Source organism: Ascaphus truei, chromosome 13 (assembly GCF_040206685.1).
Source record: "Ascaphus truei isolate aAscTru1 chromosome 13, aAscTru1.hap1, whole genome shotgun sequence".
Classification (NCBI taxonomy): Eukaryota; Metazoa; Chordata; class Amphibia; order Anura; family Ascaphidae; genus Ascaphus; species Ascaphus truei.
Window position 1 is genome coordinate 13,023,242 of NC_134495.1, and position 17,621 is coordinate 13,040,862.

The 17,621-nt window shown below is 44.5% G+C and overlaps 1 protein-coding gene across 4 annotated transcripts in view; it reads right to left on the bottom strand.

The window, feature by feature from the left end:
* The window catches only part of ARVCF (ARVCF delta catenin family member), a 61,337-nt gene extending 44,784 nt beyond the window's left edge, over window positions 1-16,553 (bottom strand). For all 4 annotated transcript variants that reach the window (XM_075568576.1, XM_075568577.1, XM_075568573.1 and 1 more), the window contains exons 1-3: window positions 16,395-16,553; window positions 9,405-10,015; window positions 6,059-6,558 (exon numbers count right to left, since the gene is read on the bottom strand). In XM_075568576.1, coding sequence (XP_075424691.1) covers window positions 6,059-6,558; window positions 9,405-10,015; window positions 16,395-16,520 — 1,237 coding nt within the window. In that variant the 5' untranslated portion in view covers window positions 16,521-16,553. The remainder of the gene's footprint in view (window positions 1-6,058; window positions 6,559-9,404; window positions 10,016-16,394) is intronic.
* Window positions 16,554-17,621: the final 1,068 nt, after the last annotated feature.

Sequence of the window (17,621 nt, forward strand, 5' to 3'; positions counted from 1 at the left end):
GGCAATAATAATAATAATAAAAAAAAAAAGAAGGTAGACGCAACGGGGAGGCGCGGCAGTGACGTCACGGAGCTGGTTTGGGCGAACCGCTCAGGTGACCTGGCCATCACATCGTGGAATCAAATTGAACGGATTCCTCGCGCTGTCGCACGCGCAGTCTATGGCTCCAATCATTGGCTTAAGGCCTCCGCGCCGTCTCCCCGACCATGACAGCGGCCCAAGAGTGTTGCATCTGAAAGTGCGAATCTTTAAGTGAATATGTAGTTAGACTGTAGTGGGACTAGAGGTGGACTGGAGACTGAATGCTACTGCAAACTCTTCTACACAAGGCAGCAAACGGTGAGCTCATCTGACTACACCATTATCCCACGCTAGTTAGGCTGCACATTTAACCCCCCTGTACACTATTTACTGCAGCCTCTCCCAACACTTGTCTGCATACAACTGTCTCTCCCAGTTTCCCCCCCCTGCCCCCCCCCCCCCCCAACTCCCTCTGCAATCCCTGAACACACCCTAGCATTACAAATGCAGCATACTTTCAGTGGCGAGTAACGTAAAAGGCTTACAACAGCTTCATGCAATGTACCTTTCTGAGAATGAACCTGCTACTTATCTCAACTCTGTTCTTTATTGTGACCTCATGGAAATGTTACTCTATCCCATACAAATACCCCCCTCCTGGCCCACACCCAATATCATCATACACCGTGGATTACGCGAAAGCCTTGCATTATCTACTGAATGTGGGTGGAGAACTCTGAAGACCAGCACACCACCACTTATCTCACTAATGGCAAACATCACAAATGTACAACTTGCAAACAACTACTCAAATTTCTATTTATACTGTTACTCTTTAGCAGGTGATACTTAACTTTACCCAGCCCCCCCCCCCCTTTTCAACTCTGTCCCATGCCCCTGAGAATACCCCTTTCAAATGCCAAAAAGGACCATCTCTCGCTCATATAAATATCCGTAGTCTGTTGACCCATCTGGATTAACTAATGGCATGGTACCCAAGACATAAGAGCAAAGCCATCACTCTCACAGAAACATGGCTAACTCCTAAAACCATCGATGCAAATATCACCATTTAAGGATACTCTATTTCTAGGAAAGACAGGTCAAAGAGAGGAGGAGGTGTGTTATTTTATATTGAATACTCCTTACAATTTACTTTGCTAAATTGCCTGTGACTGAGTCACTGTCTCTGTGTGCGGAAGTGTAGTGCAGTATGTTCTTTCCAGCATGCAGGCAGTTACATTCCTCCTGGAGAGGCTAGCTACAGGGCAACCTAATTAACAGCCAGGACTCCTGAATGAACAGGACGTTTAAAAAAAAGGCAGGAAGCTGTCAGACAGGGAGCTTGTTTTTCAACAGGAGAGCAGAGCGACTTCTCCCCAACCAGGAGGTTACTGGTTGGTCTGACCCCTAGGCCTGCAGGAAGCACGGATGCTGGGACTCACACCCAGGCAGAGGATTGCTACGAAGGCCAACAAGCTGCTGGATGGAGCGGATTATACAAGGAACCGGCGTTCCAATCCTGCTGAAGGAATTACCTGGAGACCCTGTGAGAGATACCCCAGCAATTAACGGATAAGGACTTTTTCATTGCTCATTGATATTCTGTTTCTAAACATGAGGGTATGTTTGGGGTTGGTAACTGGATTAGCTAGCCAGCCAGGTAGATAGAGCCTGAGTTGGTTAGCAAGTCTCCCAAGGGGAGTAGGGTTTTATTTTAGGGTTTGGTTGTCTTAAAAGGTACAGTGTACCTTATGTTTGGTTGTTATTGTACAAAATAAACCAATGCAGTTACAGCTTAACCCACTGTTTGGCATCTTACTGACCATGCCGCGAGAACGCCCTGCCACATGCCCCCCAAACCCACCCTCTTTTGAAACCCTAATTGGCAAAATTTGCCTTCCCTTTTTGAAGCCTGTTCTTTATTGCTGGCATCTACTGCCCCCAAAATTCCCTGACTGATATCACCCAGTTTCTTGGCTCTATTTCCTCTCTGAATGAGAAGAATGAGCTGTTCGTTCTTGGGTATTTCAACTACAATTGGCTTGACCCTAAAAACAACCAAATCCAGGTACTACTCAAGTCACTTAACCCAACCCAACTAATTTCCCAACCCACACGGACAAACCTGGAATCTCACAACCATTCCTTGCTGGATTGGATCCTATCCTCTAGACTAGGTGCGCAAACTTTTGCCCCTGCGCCCCCCTGCCTCTTGTCCTCTGGTGCTCGCGGCCCTCCCCCTTTGCTCTGTGTGGCGTCAAATGACGCGCAGGGACGTGTGGCATCACGTCACCCGACACGCCGAGTTATTTGACGCCGCGTTGCTATGACAACGCGTGTGTAGCGCCAGGCCGTATGACCCCCGCGGCGTCTTTTGTTGCCATGGAGACACTTCCAGATGCCGGCTGAAACAAGGTAAGGTTAGGTTCCAGAGATAAAGGGATGTTAGGTAAAGGGATCCCCTGGCATTTAATTTGAATGCCTTGGGGAAGAGCGCGGGCCCCTGCAACAGTCTGCGCCCCCCCCCCCCCCGGAAAAATCTCACGCCCCCCAGTTTGCTCATCTCTGCTCTAGCCCCAGCAGAATCAAATCCTCTGGTATTGTTCCTGACATTTTCAGTGACCATGCAATAGCGTACTGTGTAAGGAAAATCAGATCACCCCAATCAAGCCCTAAAGTTCTACTCACAAGAACATTTAGAAACTTTAACCCACAACAGTTTCTGGCTGATCTTACCAACTGCCCTTTGTACAGAATCGACTTAATACCCGACCCCGATTCTGCTCTTGATTATTTCCAACCAGAGTTCTTAAAACTCTAATACCCATGCGCCACTACACAGAGTACACGGAGTACAGGGGCCCACCTTCCAAGGGTTACAAACAACCTTATATCGCTCTACCATCTCAGGGATGCCTTGTGGGAAAGCTACAAAGTAACTGGCACTACCAAGGATCTTAACTGCGGAACATGTGCACAAGGCAAACAAGGCACGCAAAAGCACAATATTACTCTGACAATCTTCACCAGAATACATAAAATCCAGCAAATGTCTGGAAGGTTAATAACAATATATTCCAGCCATCAACAACCATAATATTATTAAGATGATATTATTCTGACAAATCCCACTGACATTGCAAATGCATTCAATTAATACTTTTGTGGGGTGTGCTACTAACTTATTAGCAAAAAGCAACCCAAACTACAACCATGAAGCTCAATCTGAGAGCACCCCTATAGCCCCATCCTCTCCCACCACTGCCCACAATGTTAAATTTGACCAAGTATCTGAAGTGGAGATTACACAAGCGCTCCTCAAATTAAAACTAAGCAGCCAATGTGGACCTGACTTACTGCAATCTAAGTTCCTAAGAATTGGTGCCCCAGCCATTGCCACACCGCTTGCTTTCCTAATACTCTATCCTGTCTGCAGGCCATATCCCTAAGACCAGGACAACTGCCAGAGTTGTCCCAATCTTCAAAAGTGGGGACAAAAACACTGTCTCAAACTACAGGCCAATCTCTCTTCTCCCAATACTATCCAAAGTCATGGGAAAATGTGTTCACTCCCAATTAAGCGATTACTATACCAAGACAAATTTCCCTAGCCAATTCCAATCTGGCTTTCGCCTCAAACACTCAATGGTAACTACCCTGCTAAACGTTTGCAATGAAATCCAGTGTGAAATGGAAAGGGGACAACTCACTGGTGCAATATTCCTAGATTTTGCAAAGGCTTTTGATACTGTTTATCTTGCTAAACAAACTTCAATTTTCTGGAATAGGGTAACATGCTTTAAACTGGTTTCATTGCTACCCATCAGGTAGATCCCAACATGTGTATCTAGGGCACTAACTCCAACCCCTTGGATATCCCCACCTGGTGTGTCCCGTAAGGCTCTGTTCTGGGGCCCCTACTCTTCTCATTGTTCATCAATGATCTTCCTACAGCTTGTAAGGGAGCTTCAATACACATGAATGCAGATGACACAATCTTATATGCACACAGCCATAGCCTCTCCGACCTTCAACAAGTACATCAAGTCACAAAAAAAAAAAAATCAGGATTGAAAATTGGATTTCCCAAAACCATTTTTAAATACGGACAAGACTGTAACAATGGTATTTGGGACCAAAACTAAATTTCTAAAAGCTACCAATGAAAGGGCTTCAGATCAGAACCAACTAATACGATCCAAGCCCAAGTCACTAGGTTTTAAGTATCTGGGTGTATGGTTTGTCTCCTATTTAACATTTGGGTTGCACATTAATACCCCGACATCCAAAACCTATGCCAAACTAGGCGTACCTTATAGGAATAAATCCTCCCTGGTCAGAAAGCGTATCGCACAGCAGATACCAATGCCAATTAAAGACTATAGTGACATAGTGTATGGTACAGCACCCCAAACTCACCTTTGCAAACAAGACCGCTTCAACAACTCAAAATGCCACTTTGTCCTTCAATGTGACTACAACACATCAGTGCGAAATGCTCAAAGAACTAGATTGGGCATCACTTGAGTCTAGGCGCAACGTTCATCTTTCCTGTCTTGCCTTCAAATACCTTCTGGGCAAGCTACCCATCTATCTGAACAAGCTCCTCACCCCTACCACACGCAGCACTTCTCATCTGAGATCTGACTCCAAAAGACTGTTCATGTTCCCATTCTCCAACAAAGTATCTGGACGCTCCTCCTCTTACCGTGCACCCCAAAACTGGAACAAATCTACCGGAGACTCTCAAAGCCGCCACCAGTCTAAATTCTTTCCAAACTAAAGCGGTCTCACATTTTTATCTGGTCTGTAACTGTGTCATACGCGTAAAAGATCAAATACTTTAAACTGTTCATGCAATGTCTTTATACATAATGTATGACCCTGTACACCTAATGTAACCATGTATTTGTAACTATGGAGTTGTCATACCTCTGTGCCCAGGAAATACTTGAAAACGAGAGGAAACTCTCAACGTATTACTTCCTGGTAACACACTTTATAAATAAATATTAGCAGGTCATGGTCCTTGGCTCACTTTCTCCAAGAGGGACGGACCCTTTAATTGTGACGCCAATATATGTTGCCGAGTGGGACTGCACCTTCTCTAGAACAGCGTAGAATAGCGTCCTATGTTTTATGGCAATGCTAGAGAGAGGAAAAGGCAGAGCAGTATTTGTTTTCTTAAGTGTCTGGGAGGGCTGCCTGCCATTTTCAGCCAGACTCATGGGCCCTCCCTAAGAAATTATAGACTGGCGTTTAAGCTTCAGCATATGAAGGGGGGGAGGGAAGGAGTCAACTGCTTGCCAGCATCTGAATGTGCTTTGGGACTGCCATTCAAAGACAGCAGCTTGCTAAATCCATGCCAGGGAATAATACTACTGCTCAGAATCAGACCTTAAGGTGTGAGCGAGGGGGAGGGAGCATTTCACTGTTGCTGGTTCACACAAGAAAACAATTAGATGCCCTGCAGAAGAAATAAAACGATGAGCACAATGTTCACTGGACTTCGCCCAGACCAATGAGCCAGAATTGATAAAGGTACCAGGGAATTGCAAACAGAAAACTCATGGCCTGTGGTAGGGGATTCAGATTAAAAGAACTTACATTGGAACTACAAACATTGCCGATCTGGCAGTCCCTAAAATTCCAAAGCAAACATTGAGTCCTCTAGAACAGAGGTTCCCAGCTCCAGTCCTCAAGGAGCACCAACAGCGCAGTTTTAAGTACTCCCCTGCTTGAGCACAGGTGGTTCAGTCAAAATGATTGGGCCACGTGTGCTAATGAGAGGCTAGCCTTAAAACCTGACCTGTTCGTGGTCTTTCAGGACTGGAGTTGGGATCCTCTGGATCTAGAACGTATTGGATTTTTAGCTGTGGTGCATTCAGTAGAGTCCAATCCAAAGCATGCCTCTAAAATTGAACTGAATACATACAGTAACAAAACTAAGTAAACTAACTAAAGTATATGGCAAGTTCCAGCTTCCCAAGACCCATGATGGGATTCACAGTAGGTATAAGAATCAGAGCCTTACCTGTAATGAGCTCCCTGACCTCCATATCATTGGTCTTCCGTAGCAGTCTGATCAGGGCTGGGATACCGTCACAGTTCTTAATCGACACTTTGTTCTCGTTATCCTTCCCGTATGAGATGTTTCGGAGGGCTCCGCAAGCTTTGCGGTGGACTTCAGGCTTGGGGTGGTCCAACAAGCCCACAAGGATGGGGATGCCCTTGAGGTGCCTCACCTCCTTCTTGATTTTATCATTCTCATAGCACAGGTGCTGCAGGTAAGCTGCTGCGTTTGACTTGACTGGATCGATGGGGTGGTTGAGCATGGCGATGACCTCAGGGAGGTCAGGATCTCTCCACCTTGGGTCTTTGCGGATGCTGTCGATGGAAGGGGAGCGTTTTCCCAAGCGGTCAATGCTAGCCAGGCTTCCTCTTTCTGGCTGAGCCAATGGAGCTGCATATCCACCATGAAGATATGGTATTCTCTCCTCGATCAGTTCTGTTTCTAAAGGGTCATCATACCCCCTGATTAGAAGAGGGGGGAGGGGAGCAAACAAGACATTTAGTATCAGATGCTGGCCTTGGAAACCTTGAGCGTTACATTTGTTTCAAGCATTTCTCCAACAAACCTCCCATGCTATGTAATTATCTGTAAAAGGAGCCAATTGGTAGGGACTGTACAGGTGTCCCTCTCTCTTCTCTCCTCTTCCCCGCCCCCCCTCTAATACACTTTCTTATATGTACCTCCCCCCCCCCCCCCCAAAAAAAAAAAAACCACTCACCCTCTAATGTTGTATGCCTGTATAACTCTGCTTGGAAAATCAATAACAATTTTAACTTGGGGGGTGGGGGGAATAATAGGAGATAATTGGGATATTAGTATAAAACAATTGAAAATATGGTGTTACAACACTGGCATTTGAGGATACATTATTGAATGGAAGAGACAAAATATCAACAGCTTCCCCAGGGGTGCATAGTTTTATTTGGGCAATCAGGAGAAGGACTAAACTTATTTGGTGAACATGCCTGTACTCCAACCTGCTCTCCCCCCCTCCTGCTCTCCCCCCCCCGCAGCTGTTTTTTTGAGAGGTTTTTGTAATGTAGTTCTTAGAAAGAACATGTCCATGATCTCCAGCCTCGCTGCAGCATAAGGAAAGGGCCCCGAATCAACAACGCAATTAAAAACGGAGCATTCTGGGATGTTCCAGTCATAATTACTTGCAGCTCAGTAATAATGACTTTACGCAGGCTTTTGAAATGCCCGTGCCACATGTAGACCGCCACACTGCTAGAAAACATTTTATATCCAATAGAAAAAAAAATATTTGGGTGAGGACTTGGAAAAGACACTAAGATATCCTTTGCGTTTGGATAAAAATGCACACATTGGTTACATATTAAGCACACTGCACCACAACTGAACACAGCATGACAACTGACTAAGTCTGATATATTTAATCATTTCAGTGTCACCATATTTTAATTATATAGAAGCATAAAACGCACAGTGCATGTTGTGCCGGGTACCACTGTTTTTCTGCAGGTTAGCCCATTTCAGATTTCATACCGCACATGCCAACGTACGCAATGTACTTATTATTCCACAGGTGCAACATTCCAAAAGCAGAACTGTGGCCAGATCGAGACAAACGGCTCCACTTGGGGGTGCTTCTTGGAGCGTGGCAATGTCTCACGCATCACCGAGCACGCAGAAAAGAAACTGAATCTGATGCCGGACTTTAAAGCCCAGGCCAAATCTGGAGAGACTCAATCTGACAGTGCTAGGCACTGGGGCCAGAAGCTGGGCGTAACCCTCTAAAGCAGAAGTCGTGTGTCCTTGGAGAAAAAAAAAAAAACCATCTGACAACATCAGGGACGTGTAGGGACCATTCTGAAAGGCATCGTCAAAACGCAGAGGGGAACTACGCAAGAATTTAAGGGTTTATAGAACTGGTGCACTGGCCACAGGCTTCAAGGAGCCCGGCCTTCTCCGTATGCTACATACTGCAGCATTAATCACGGTTACAGATGTAATACTAACAGATGCAGTGCTGTGTGAAGCTTTACATTCCTCTCTACAGTGGAAGGGGCTAGACATGGACCAAGCCCTTCTGTTGTGAAGTGCAAACAGATGTAACAATTTCCAGCATGATTTCCTCTGCGCTGAAAGATGTGCTCTCAAAAGGCAGCTTTGCCTTTGTGCTGCTCAACTCATAATCAAGCGAGAGGGCTTCCAAATGAGTTTAATGAGCAATGAGTCATCCCACCATGGGTTGAGAAGATTTCCAGCTGTGAGACTAATCAAGATAACACAGGTGAGGTGCTCTGATCAATCAGAAAACGAATCAATCACAGTGCAGCCTGCAGCATTAACCAGACCATGTGGCAGTGGGAAATGTTATTTGCAAAGTATTAACGCGGCTACATGTGACCTTGAACCCGTGTGTTTCTGTTAACTACATATTTCCAGGAGCACTCCGCTGGATTTTAGTTTGCACACGTCCCATACCCCCGAGTTTTACACTCAATGGCTGGAGGATTTCACTCACCCCGTGAGTGTTCTGTGTCGAGTTGGAAAGAACCAGCACAAGGTCTTAACAGCCATGCGGGAATACTCGGCTACCAACAGACTAACCATCTTACACAGAGGGTGCAAAGCTATTCCAGGAGGCATGAATGAAGGTTAATTTCCCAGACAAAGAATGGCATGTGTTTCACTCTGCAATGTGTCTAAAAAAAGACAACAAACACCTTCCTTACACCACTTGAACCGAGGCTGTACGAACACCTGCAGGACGGTTGCCAGGATATAATTTGTGAAAACATTTACATATAAAGTTAAAATGGTTTTACTCGCTGAAGGCCTGAGGAAGGGAAGGCTTAGCTGGCTGGGTGCAAGCTGTTGGGCTGCTGGCTGAAGATATTTTGATATCCCCTCGTTTAGCACTTTAGGGCAAGCTGCCATTTTTAAAGGGATCCATATATACGGTTGCTCCAATAATGTGCCATATAATTAATGTGTTTGAGTTTCTAAAACCAATACCGGTTTCGGAATATAATAATGTTTAACACCAGTATGAATGACAGGACTACAAATATCACTGGATAATCACCCTTACACAGCATTAATAATGAATGGTGAGAATGGTGAGAATGGTGAGAATGGTGAGAATGGTGAGAATGGTGAGAATGGTGAGAATGGCGAGAATGGCGAGATGTTCTGTATTTATAGCAAACACAAGAAAGAATGCTATCCCATGCACAGAGCAGCTCAAAGAGGCAGTTTGATTAAATAGTTTAAAAAAAAATAATACATAGATAAAAGTCCAGCTATTACAATCACAAGAGTTGTTCTAACATTGTTTTACCTTCCCTTGTGAGGTCTGCCAGTCAGGGCTATGCCGGGAAGTGCTCTTCTGCTCATCGTGGAGTAATCGGGATCAAGTTCATAGCCCTCATCGTCTGCCCCAAGGCTGCGGTTATCGTCCTCCAAACCGTACGGCTCAGGCTGGAATCGCTCGGGCTGGGACCGGTTCAGATCAACGTTGCTGCCAATGGGCACTTGCGGCTGGGCGATGGGGACGTAGTTTTCCCGCCGGGTGGGGAGAGTGTAGCTGCCATCCTCGGGCCGGTAGCTGTTGCCCGGAGTGTAGGCGTACCGAGGCCGGTAGTTGACTCCGCGGGACAGGCTGCCATAGTTGTCGGGTAGGTCCCCATAACCTTCGTGTCCCATGAAGGGCCGGTACTGCGTTTCATGGGGGTCACCGTAGGACTCGTTGTAGCTGTTGTTGTAGGACCTGGTAAGGGTGGAGGAAGCCTGCGGGTTAATGAAGCGATCGCCGTTCTTCATGTATCGTCGGTCAATAGAATCTGTGTAACTGCTGAGAGGCGACGAGGCATCGAGGACCGGCAGCCCGTCTGGGCCCAGGGGAACCTGCCGCACGGTTCTTGTGGTGACGGTTTTCACCATTTTAGTGACCTGGAAAGAAAAATAAATATATGTTGGCAGAGTACCACAACGTCCTCCTCCCACTGTACCAATGGGTGCTCACGTAGTACAACCTTATATTAGGGTCACCCCGTTTGTATTGAGCTGAGGAATTCGATGGAGCTTTTCAAAACAATAGCAACGATAAACGTAAAATACAACCTCCACATTTTATCATTGTTTTACTCGGAGTACAAGTAAATAAACAGTTCTTTACAAAGTAAGCTTACAACATGGGTAAAAATACAAGACACAAAAGTCCTATATTATTTATAGAAAAAAGCTGTCTGTGAGTAGGGTTACTGGTTCTGCACTTCTTTAACCCACGCCGAGCTGAAAAGCTGTGTAACACGGCAGGCGTACGCATATAGGGGTGTCCGTTAATAGCAGCAATCCTGCTTCCCTTTTTTTTTTGTAAAATAGGTTGGAAGAAATGGGTCTCCGGAGCGAAACCGGATTAATTTCAGCTCCGGGGACCTCCTACTTCCTGAGCTACTTAGCTCCGTGGGGGGGGGGGGGGTGCCAGTAGCAGCTGTGCTGTGTGCGGAAAACATAATGGTGGCTTAAAATGTCCTGCGGGCCAATAGGAAGGCGTGACATCATTCCTTGCAGCTTCCTATTGGCCCGCGTAACCAGGACCTTTAAATCTCCAGAGCTGTCTGAGACATGTGGGATTTTTATTGTGTGATACTTATCAGCATTTATCTACAAAAATCCAAAAAGTATTCACTAGCACAGTACACAATGGGTGCCACAAAACTACAATAATACAGATCTCATCACAAATGAACATTAGATACTATACAACTGGTGAAGGGAATGCTCTTCCCCGTAGAATCCAAGTTAAAGACCTTTTCTATGTGACAGTGGTGCAATGGAATTGACCTTTCAGGACATTAGAACAAATTACCTGTTGAGAGAAATATAAAAGGGACCAAAAAAAAAAAAAAAAAAAAAAAAAATTTTAGAAATATGGCAAATACACGACCCGTAAAATAAGTATCCTATATCAGGTGGGCTGAACATCAGTCCTCAAGCGCCCCCAACAGGTCAGGTTCAGGATATCCCTGCTTCAGCGCAGATGGCTCAATCAGTCCCAGCTTCAACTGAGCCACATGTGCTGAAGCTGGGATATCCTGAAAACCTGACCTGTTGGGGGGGGGAGGAGGGGGGGCTTGAGGACCAGAGGTGAGCACCGCTGTATAGTGCCGGCCTCACTCAGAGTAAAAAGCAAGTCAGGGTTAAACTAATTGGGGTGGGGGGGTGGGGGGATGGGGGGGGAGGCGGGGGTGGGGGGGGGGGCGAAAAGCAAGAATTTAAAACAAATCCTGCGGGTTTCAGAGAACATGTTTTTTAGCTTTGCGTTTATAGATTATGCTCAATTCATTATTATCCTTTCAAACAGAAATGATGGATCAGAGATCAGGTGACTGGCTCGGAACTCAAATGTGCTCATCTACATTGTGGGCTACTGCAAGAGGAAAACCAATGTCATTTATTTGGTTTTATTTGGCTTAAGTAATAAATTTCAACGATGGGGTGGGGGGGGCGCGTTGGGGGGTGAAACATTCATGTGTCAGATAGGTCCCCTAATCGTCCTCAACGCATGATCACACTGTAAACTGTGGCCCGCTAGCCAGGGATACTGGGTAATAACATTCAAATATTACATGGGGGGAGGGGAAACGGGGTTTGCCACCTTTTCCCCTGCATGGGTGGGAACATTGCATTAACGTGTTTGCATCACTTTTTGGTGTGCACCCCCCCCCCCCTTGCTCACTACGCTGTTGCCCTGTAAGTTTCAAGCCCGTAGCACCCATGCCTGTACCCGTAGCTTTTGTGTTTGTCCCCATCTACTAGAGGCATCCCAAGTTGCATTTGTCCCGATCCCCTCCTCTTTGAGCTTGGGAACATTGATAGCCATGGCTATTGATTTGGAATGATTCATTTTCAAAATGTAAATGGTGGCTGAACTTCTCCAATGCCGAGAAAAGGTTAGGGAGGGAGACGGGAGGCTTGCAGAATGCCAACACAATGTCCTCTGCAAACATCGCTACTTTATATTCATATAAACCAACGGTAACCCCAGAGATATCCTTGGTAGCTCCAATATAACATTTTATAACATAAACTAGAGGATAAAGGAAAACTGCCTCATGCAAATGGGAAGAGGATTCGTGTAACCACCAATCCTGATGAAAGCTGTGAGCAAAGAGCTTTAATTCTTGACATGAACCTGGTATCAAAGTTCCAGGCCTCCAACATATTAAACATACAATTCCAGTTTAAACAGCTAATGTCTTTTCAGCATATAAACTTCGGATAATCGCTGGGTGTTTTGTTTGCATTCAGATGGTGTATAATATTAATTAACCTTCATGTGTTTAGTGCTAGTCTTTGCGGAAGAAAACAGACTTGATCAGAGATAATTATCGAAGGTCAATAACGCATTTCACCTATTAGTTCAGATTTTCACGTGTCGTTTCACGTCTCCATTTAACAATGATATGGGACGATAGCTGGGTTATTTTTACCTGTGTGTAGAACGGCACTATTAGCCCTTGTCATAGGAGGAGCGCATTGCGGGCAGTCCACAAACCGACTAAACAGAGCAGCGAGATGTGGGCGAGAACAATTGTGATATAAAATAATTACTAGACAAGCCATTTGGGGCCAGGGATATTATTTTGTATTTTAAGGCCTTTAATAGCAGATGTGTAGCTTTTCTAAGACTTCCAATTGAGACGCAAAGTGTTGCATCTATTTATATTTAAAGCTTATTATAGAAAGCGGTTATACTAATGAAAGATCATCTTATTAATATATCTTGCTTGGGAAAGTTGATTAATTGAGATGTCAATCAACACATGATCTAGGCAAAAAGAGGGGGAAGGGGAACACAAAATGAATGAGTCCCCTAAAGAATTCACCAACTGCACACCTACATATTATAAAATCTAACTTTTAATAAATTGACTTAAAACATATATTACCAAACGTAGTGTACTAAGTGTTTTTTAAAAAATGAATTAAATATTCAATAGCGTGCAACCCTGTCAATGAATGTATGATTGTACAAACCCAAATGCAATATTCCTGGGTTTGACAGGACAGTGGATGCTGAAAGTCAGGGTATTAACCCCTCTGGAGTTTAGATGCAGACTGTAGGTAACCGTATCCTACTCAGTGAGCCTTTAACTGGTCAAAGACTCAGCAATCCTGCAATGATATATATAGCAGCGAACACCTATGGTTGTATTAAGTGCATATGCTTGAGAAGTGACGCTGACACAGACGCAATCAATCCACAATACCCTCAGTATAGATAGGCTGGAACTCACAGTACCATTGACAAATTTATTAAAAGTTAGATTTTATAATATGTAGGTGTGCAGTTAGTGAATTCTTTAGGGGACTCATTCATTTTGTGTTCCCCTTCCCCCTCTTTTTGCCTGATTCACTTTTCAGTTCACAGTTTGCACCCACATTTACAATTACCAATATTATTATATACTTTTTCACTTTACTCAATTAGTGTGGCCCCTGTGATCACTCCCCAACCCTCCCCTTGTTTTCTAAACACATGATCTAGCCTTGAAAAAGAGTGCTGAACCTGGGGATAGAAAGTAGCCCTTTTCCGTTGGGCGAAGTACACGCCAGGCATCAGCAATGCAAAACGGTTTAAAGGAGTGGTAGCGCTGGTTAGAAGCGCGTAGGTCACGTTGATCTGGGCATTTTTTAATTTGTTCACATAGGGATGTAGGACCAAAATTAAAATCCCTTCCAGTAAAGAGTAACTCTGCTTTAAATGAAAGTAGGGATTGTGTCAAGTTTCTCAGAACTGGGGAAACAGATTTACCAAAGGAACTCAAATATGGTCTAGAACATTTGGTTGCAGCCGTTTCACCGCAAACAAGATGACCGCCGGAGTTTAGCTGCGGCTCACCTCGCCGCTTGGACACTCGGCTGCTAAAGTAAGTCACTAACTTTAGCCCTTGCCCTAATCTTAACCCTATACCAAAACCCCAATTACCCATTACCCTAAAATTTACCTCCACGTAGATGAGGCCGGCGGTGGAATGTCCAGCGGCAGAGGGTCGCCCTGCGGCTAAACGCCAGAGGCGAGTTGGTATAGCAAAAGATGAACCTCATCCCCATAGATTGTCAGATTAACCTTTAGTTGTATCAGTATAGAAACTGTCCCTTCAAATCTCCGGCTTTCTCCCACGTACGAGTCACGACATCTCTTGGGGAAGTTCACAGTGGACCGTCTATTTATTTGTATTAGGGGGGAGTGGGGGGGGAATTTAGCTCTCTTGGGAGGGCTGGTGTGAACAGTCTCGATTCTGGAGTTGGGAGACTTGTGTTTGAAAAATGCAACACCTGCCGGAGAATGGGTAATGACACTGGATTTACCATGTCTAACATAAGCTTAGACGGAAAGTCGAACGAAAAAGGATCTTTGTCACAGAGTATTTGTGTTGAGGTATTAAGATCACACCTTTTAACCAGAGGGGGGAGAGAGGGGGAGAGAAGGGGAGAGAGAGAGAGAGAGAAAAGAGAGAGAGAGAGAGAGAAAGAGAAAGAGAAGAGAGAAAAAGAGTGGAAGAGAGAGGGAGAGAGAAGAAGAGAGGGAGAGAGAAGAAGAGATAAGGAGAGAGAACGGCTTCAGCTGCGTAGTAATAGTGAAGGGACCAAATTAGACTTGTGGGCCTATTGTCAGGTGGCATTGGAGATAATGCTCTATGGATTCTGTCCATTAGCAAATGTTCTTTTGGCAAATTTGGAAGCAGAGATGACAAAGTCCAACATAAATTGTTCCAGTTTGTCAGGCCCAAGTCATGAGGCTATACGGCCATCTCAGTGCTGCACTCTTTGAGATAAGAAAAGGATACGGACTAAATTGTTAAAATCTGAAGAAAAATTAAATGGATTGAGGTGGATCGTCTAATTTCTTATCTGAAGTGTGGACTCCACTCGGAGTTCAAACCCTGCCCTCCCTGTTGAGAAGTTTTAAGATCACATTTATGTATGTATGTATGTATGTATGTATGTATGTATGTATGTATGTATGTATGTATGTAGACAGAGTCACTGTCCTTATGGACTAGAGAGCTAGTAACTATGGTACTTTCCAGCATACATGGAGTTAATTTCCCTTGGATAAGCTACCCTCAGGTGCAGCTAATCAGCCTGGTCTGAATGAACAAGGAAGTCTTTTAAAGCAGACACAGGAAGCTGCCATGCTGGGAGTGATACAGAGTGTCAGGGAAGGGGGCAGAGGAGAGTTTCTCTGAGCTCACGTGGGGCCGAGTTCCCCAAGGAAGGAAGGACTCGAGGCAGTGCTGAAGCAGGACGTCTGCACCAATGGACTAACAGATAAGAAAGACATATTGATGTACTTAAGACTGTTCATGTGAGGTGCATATGCCGGGGCATGTTTTAACCTGGGAACCAGTATAGCTGCCCAGCTGCCGCTAGAAAGGGCAGGAGTGAAGTCTAGTTAGTATTCTTAACAGGAATAGGTGTTTATTTGTATTATTTGGTTTTCTTAAAGGGACAGTGCACCCTGTGTATGTTTTGTGGCTAATAAACCACTACAGTTAAAGTTTCCCAGCATGTCTTAGCGACCCTGCCACAAGGCTGTTGTGTGTGTGTGTGTACATATACACACACAATTTTTTTTTGCTTTGTGGGAGAACTTATTCAATAAGCAGTAACTATGTTTATGGCACAACTTAACTCGCTGTGTGGGGGGACGGGGGGGTAAGCCTAGACTAAACAGCATTGCAATATGAGAAGACCGCACTTGTCACCGTTTCTCAATAATTTTTTTATGAGCATGTAAATCAGTTCTGGTTTTATCAGATGTACTTGTACTTTCATGTTGTCTGAGACATCTGCAAGGTGACCTTCACTGGCTTAACATGCAAAATGTTTGATCCCTAATAGAGATGCCGCATGAGGATAGAGGGGGGGAAAGACTAAACCCCCCATTGTATTTGGAATACATAAGGAGCTTGTTCTTGCTCCATCTGCAGATTTAAAATTACCAGGTTGACGATGACTCTCTGAGAGGCTGTTGAGAGAAGCCTCATTTCCCGCACAGAGGAGCAAGTGAGATTCTCGGAGACCAATCATTTCACCGAATAATGTTCTCTTCCCCCAGGAGACAAAGCCCAAAGAATAATGTGAGGTCAAGATAATATTAAGCCGTAACCAGCATTTTAGTCTCAAGAGGAAAATGTTTAAAAAAAAAACCTGCTCCCCATGCAGTCCTTTCTAGACATGCCAAGTACCTTTAAACCCCTATTTTAACACCTGAACAGCTGCATCATGGGTACATATAGGAGGTGGAATGGTTTCTTACCTTTGTCTCTGTCCGCCTGGTGGTCCCATCATCCGATGTCACAATGGACACATGTGAGGTGGGTGTTCCAGGATCTTCCTCTACAGTAACCGTTTCTTCCATCATCTCCGGAGGTTCCTGCATCATCGCGATGGAGGTTTGGTTACTGGGGCTCTGCTCCTACAAAAATCAAATACAAAACGGGTACATTGTTATAAAATTTTTTTAAAAAAAACGTCTTCAGGCGCTTACAATATCAGGTTGAGATGGGTCAAATACACATGCCTAAAAATAAATACGTGAGCCAAATGTGCAGGCCATGTGTACTTTTAAAACATACTGGACACCTAACAAGCTCCTATTAAACCCCCAAAAATACCCACAACATATATATAAGCATATGAGTGTCAGAGGAGTGCTACTGAGCATGGCAATATGCATTAAAACCAGAGACATAACATAAAACACAGACAAAGCTCAGTTTTTAGCACATCTAGTGAGACTCATACACGGTACAGTGCCTAAATATATATGGATAAATATCTAATAAGTAAATGGTCTTTTAGTTTGACATTTTTGGCCAAAATTGTTGTAAGCCCCTGAGCCAACGCCAAGGCAGACCACATTTCAGGGGTCCCTAACGCTAATATAAATTCTTAATAACCTGTTTAATAACAGGAATAATGATTTATAGTAAATCTGTCAATATTAGCTGCAAAGTTCTGTCTGACTGAAGCTTTTATTAACCTGTACATTACCAGGAAAAGCACTCTGTATTAGAGATGTCACAGCCAAACTGCAAGCAGGCAAGTTCCCCTGAGTGGAAGATGCTATGGAGTGAGCCCATAACCATTTAAATGTGGGAGGGGGTGAGCTTAAATTAAGTAGGAGGTTGCCAACCTCCAATCAGCCATGACTAGCTGGACAAGAATTGCAAAACATACTGGACACCTAACAAGCTCCTATTAAACCCCCCCAAAAAAACCACAACATATATATAAGCATATGAGTGTCAGAGGAGTGCTACTGAGCATGGCAATATGCATTAAAACCAGAGACATAACATAAAACACAGACAAAGCTCAGTTTTTAGCACATCTAGTGAGACTCATACACGGTACAGTGCCTAAATATATATGGATAAATATCTAATAAGTAAATGGTCTTTTAGTTTGACATTTTTGGCCAAAATTGTTGTAAGCCCCTGAGCCAACGCCAAGGCAGACCACATATCAGGGGTCCCTAACG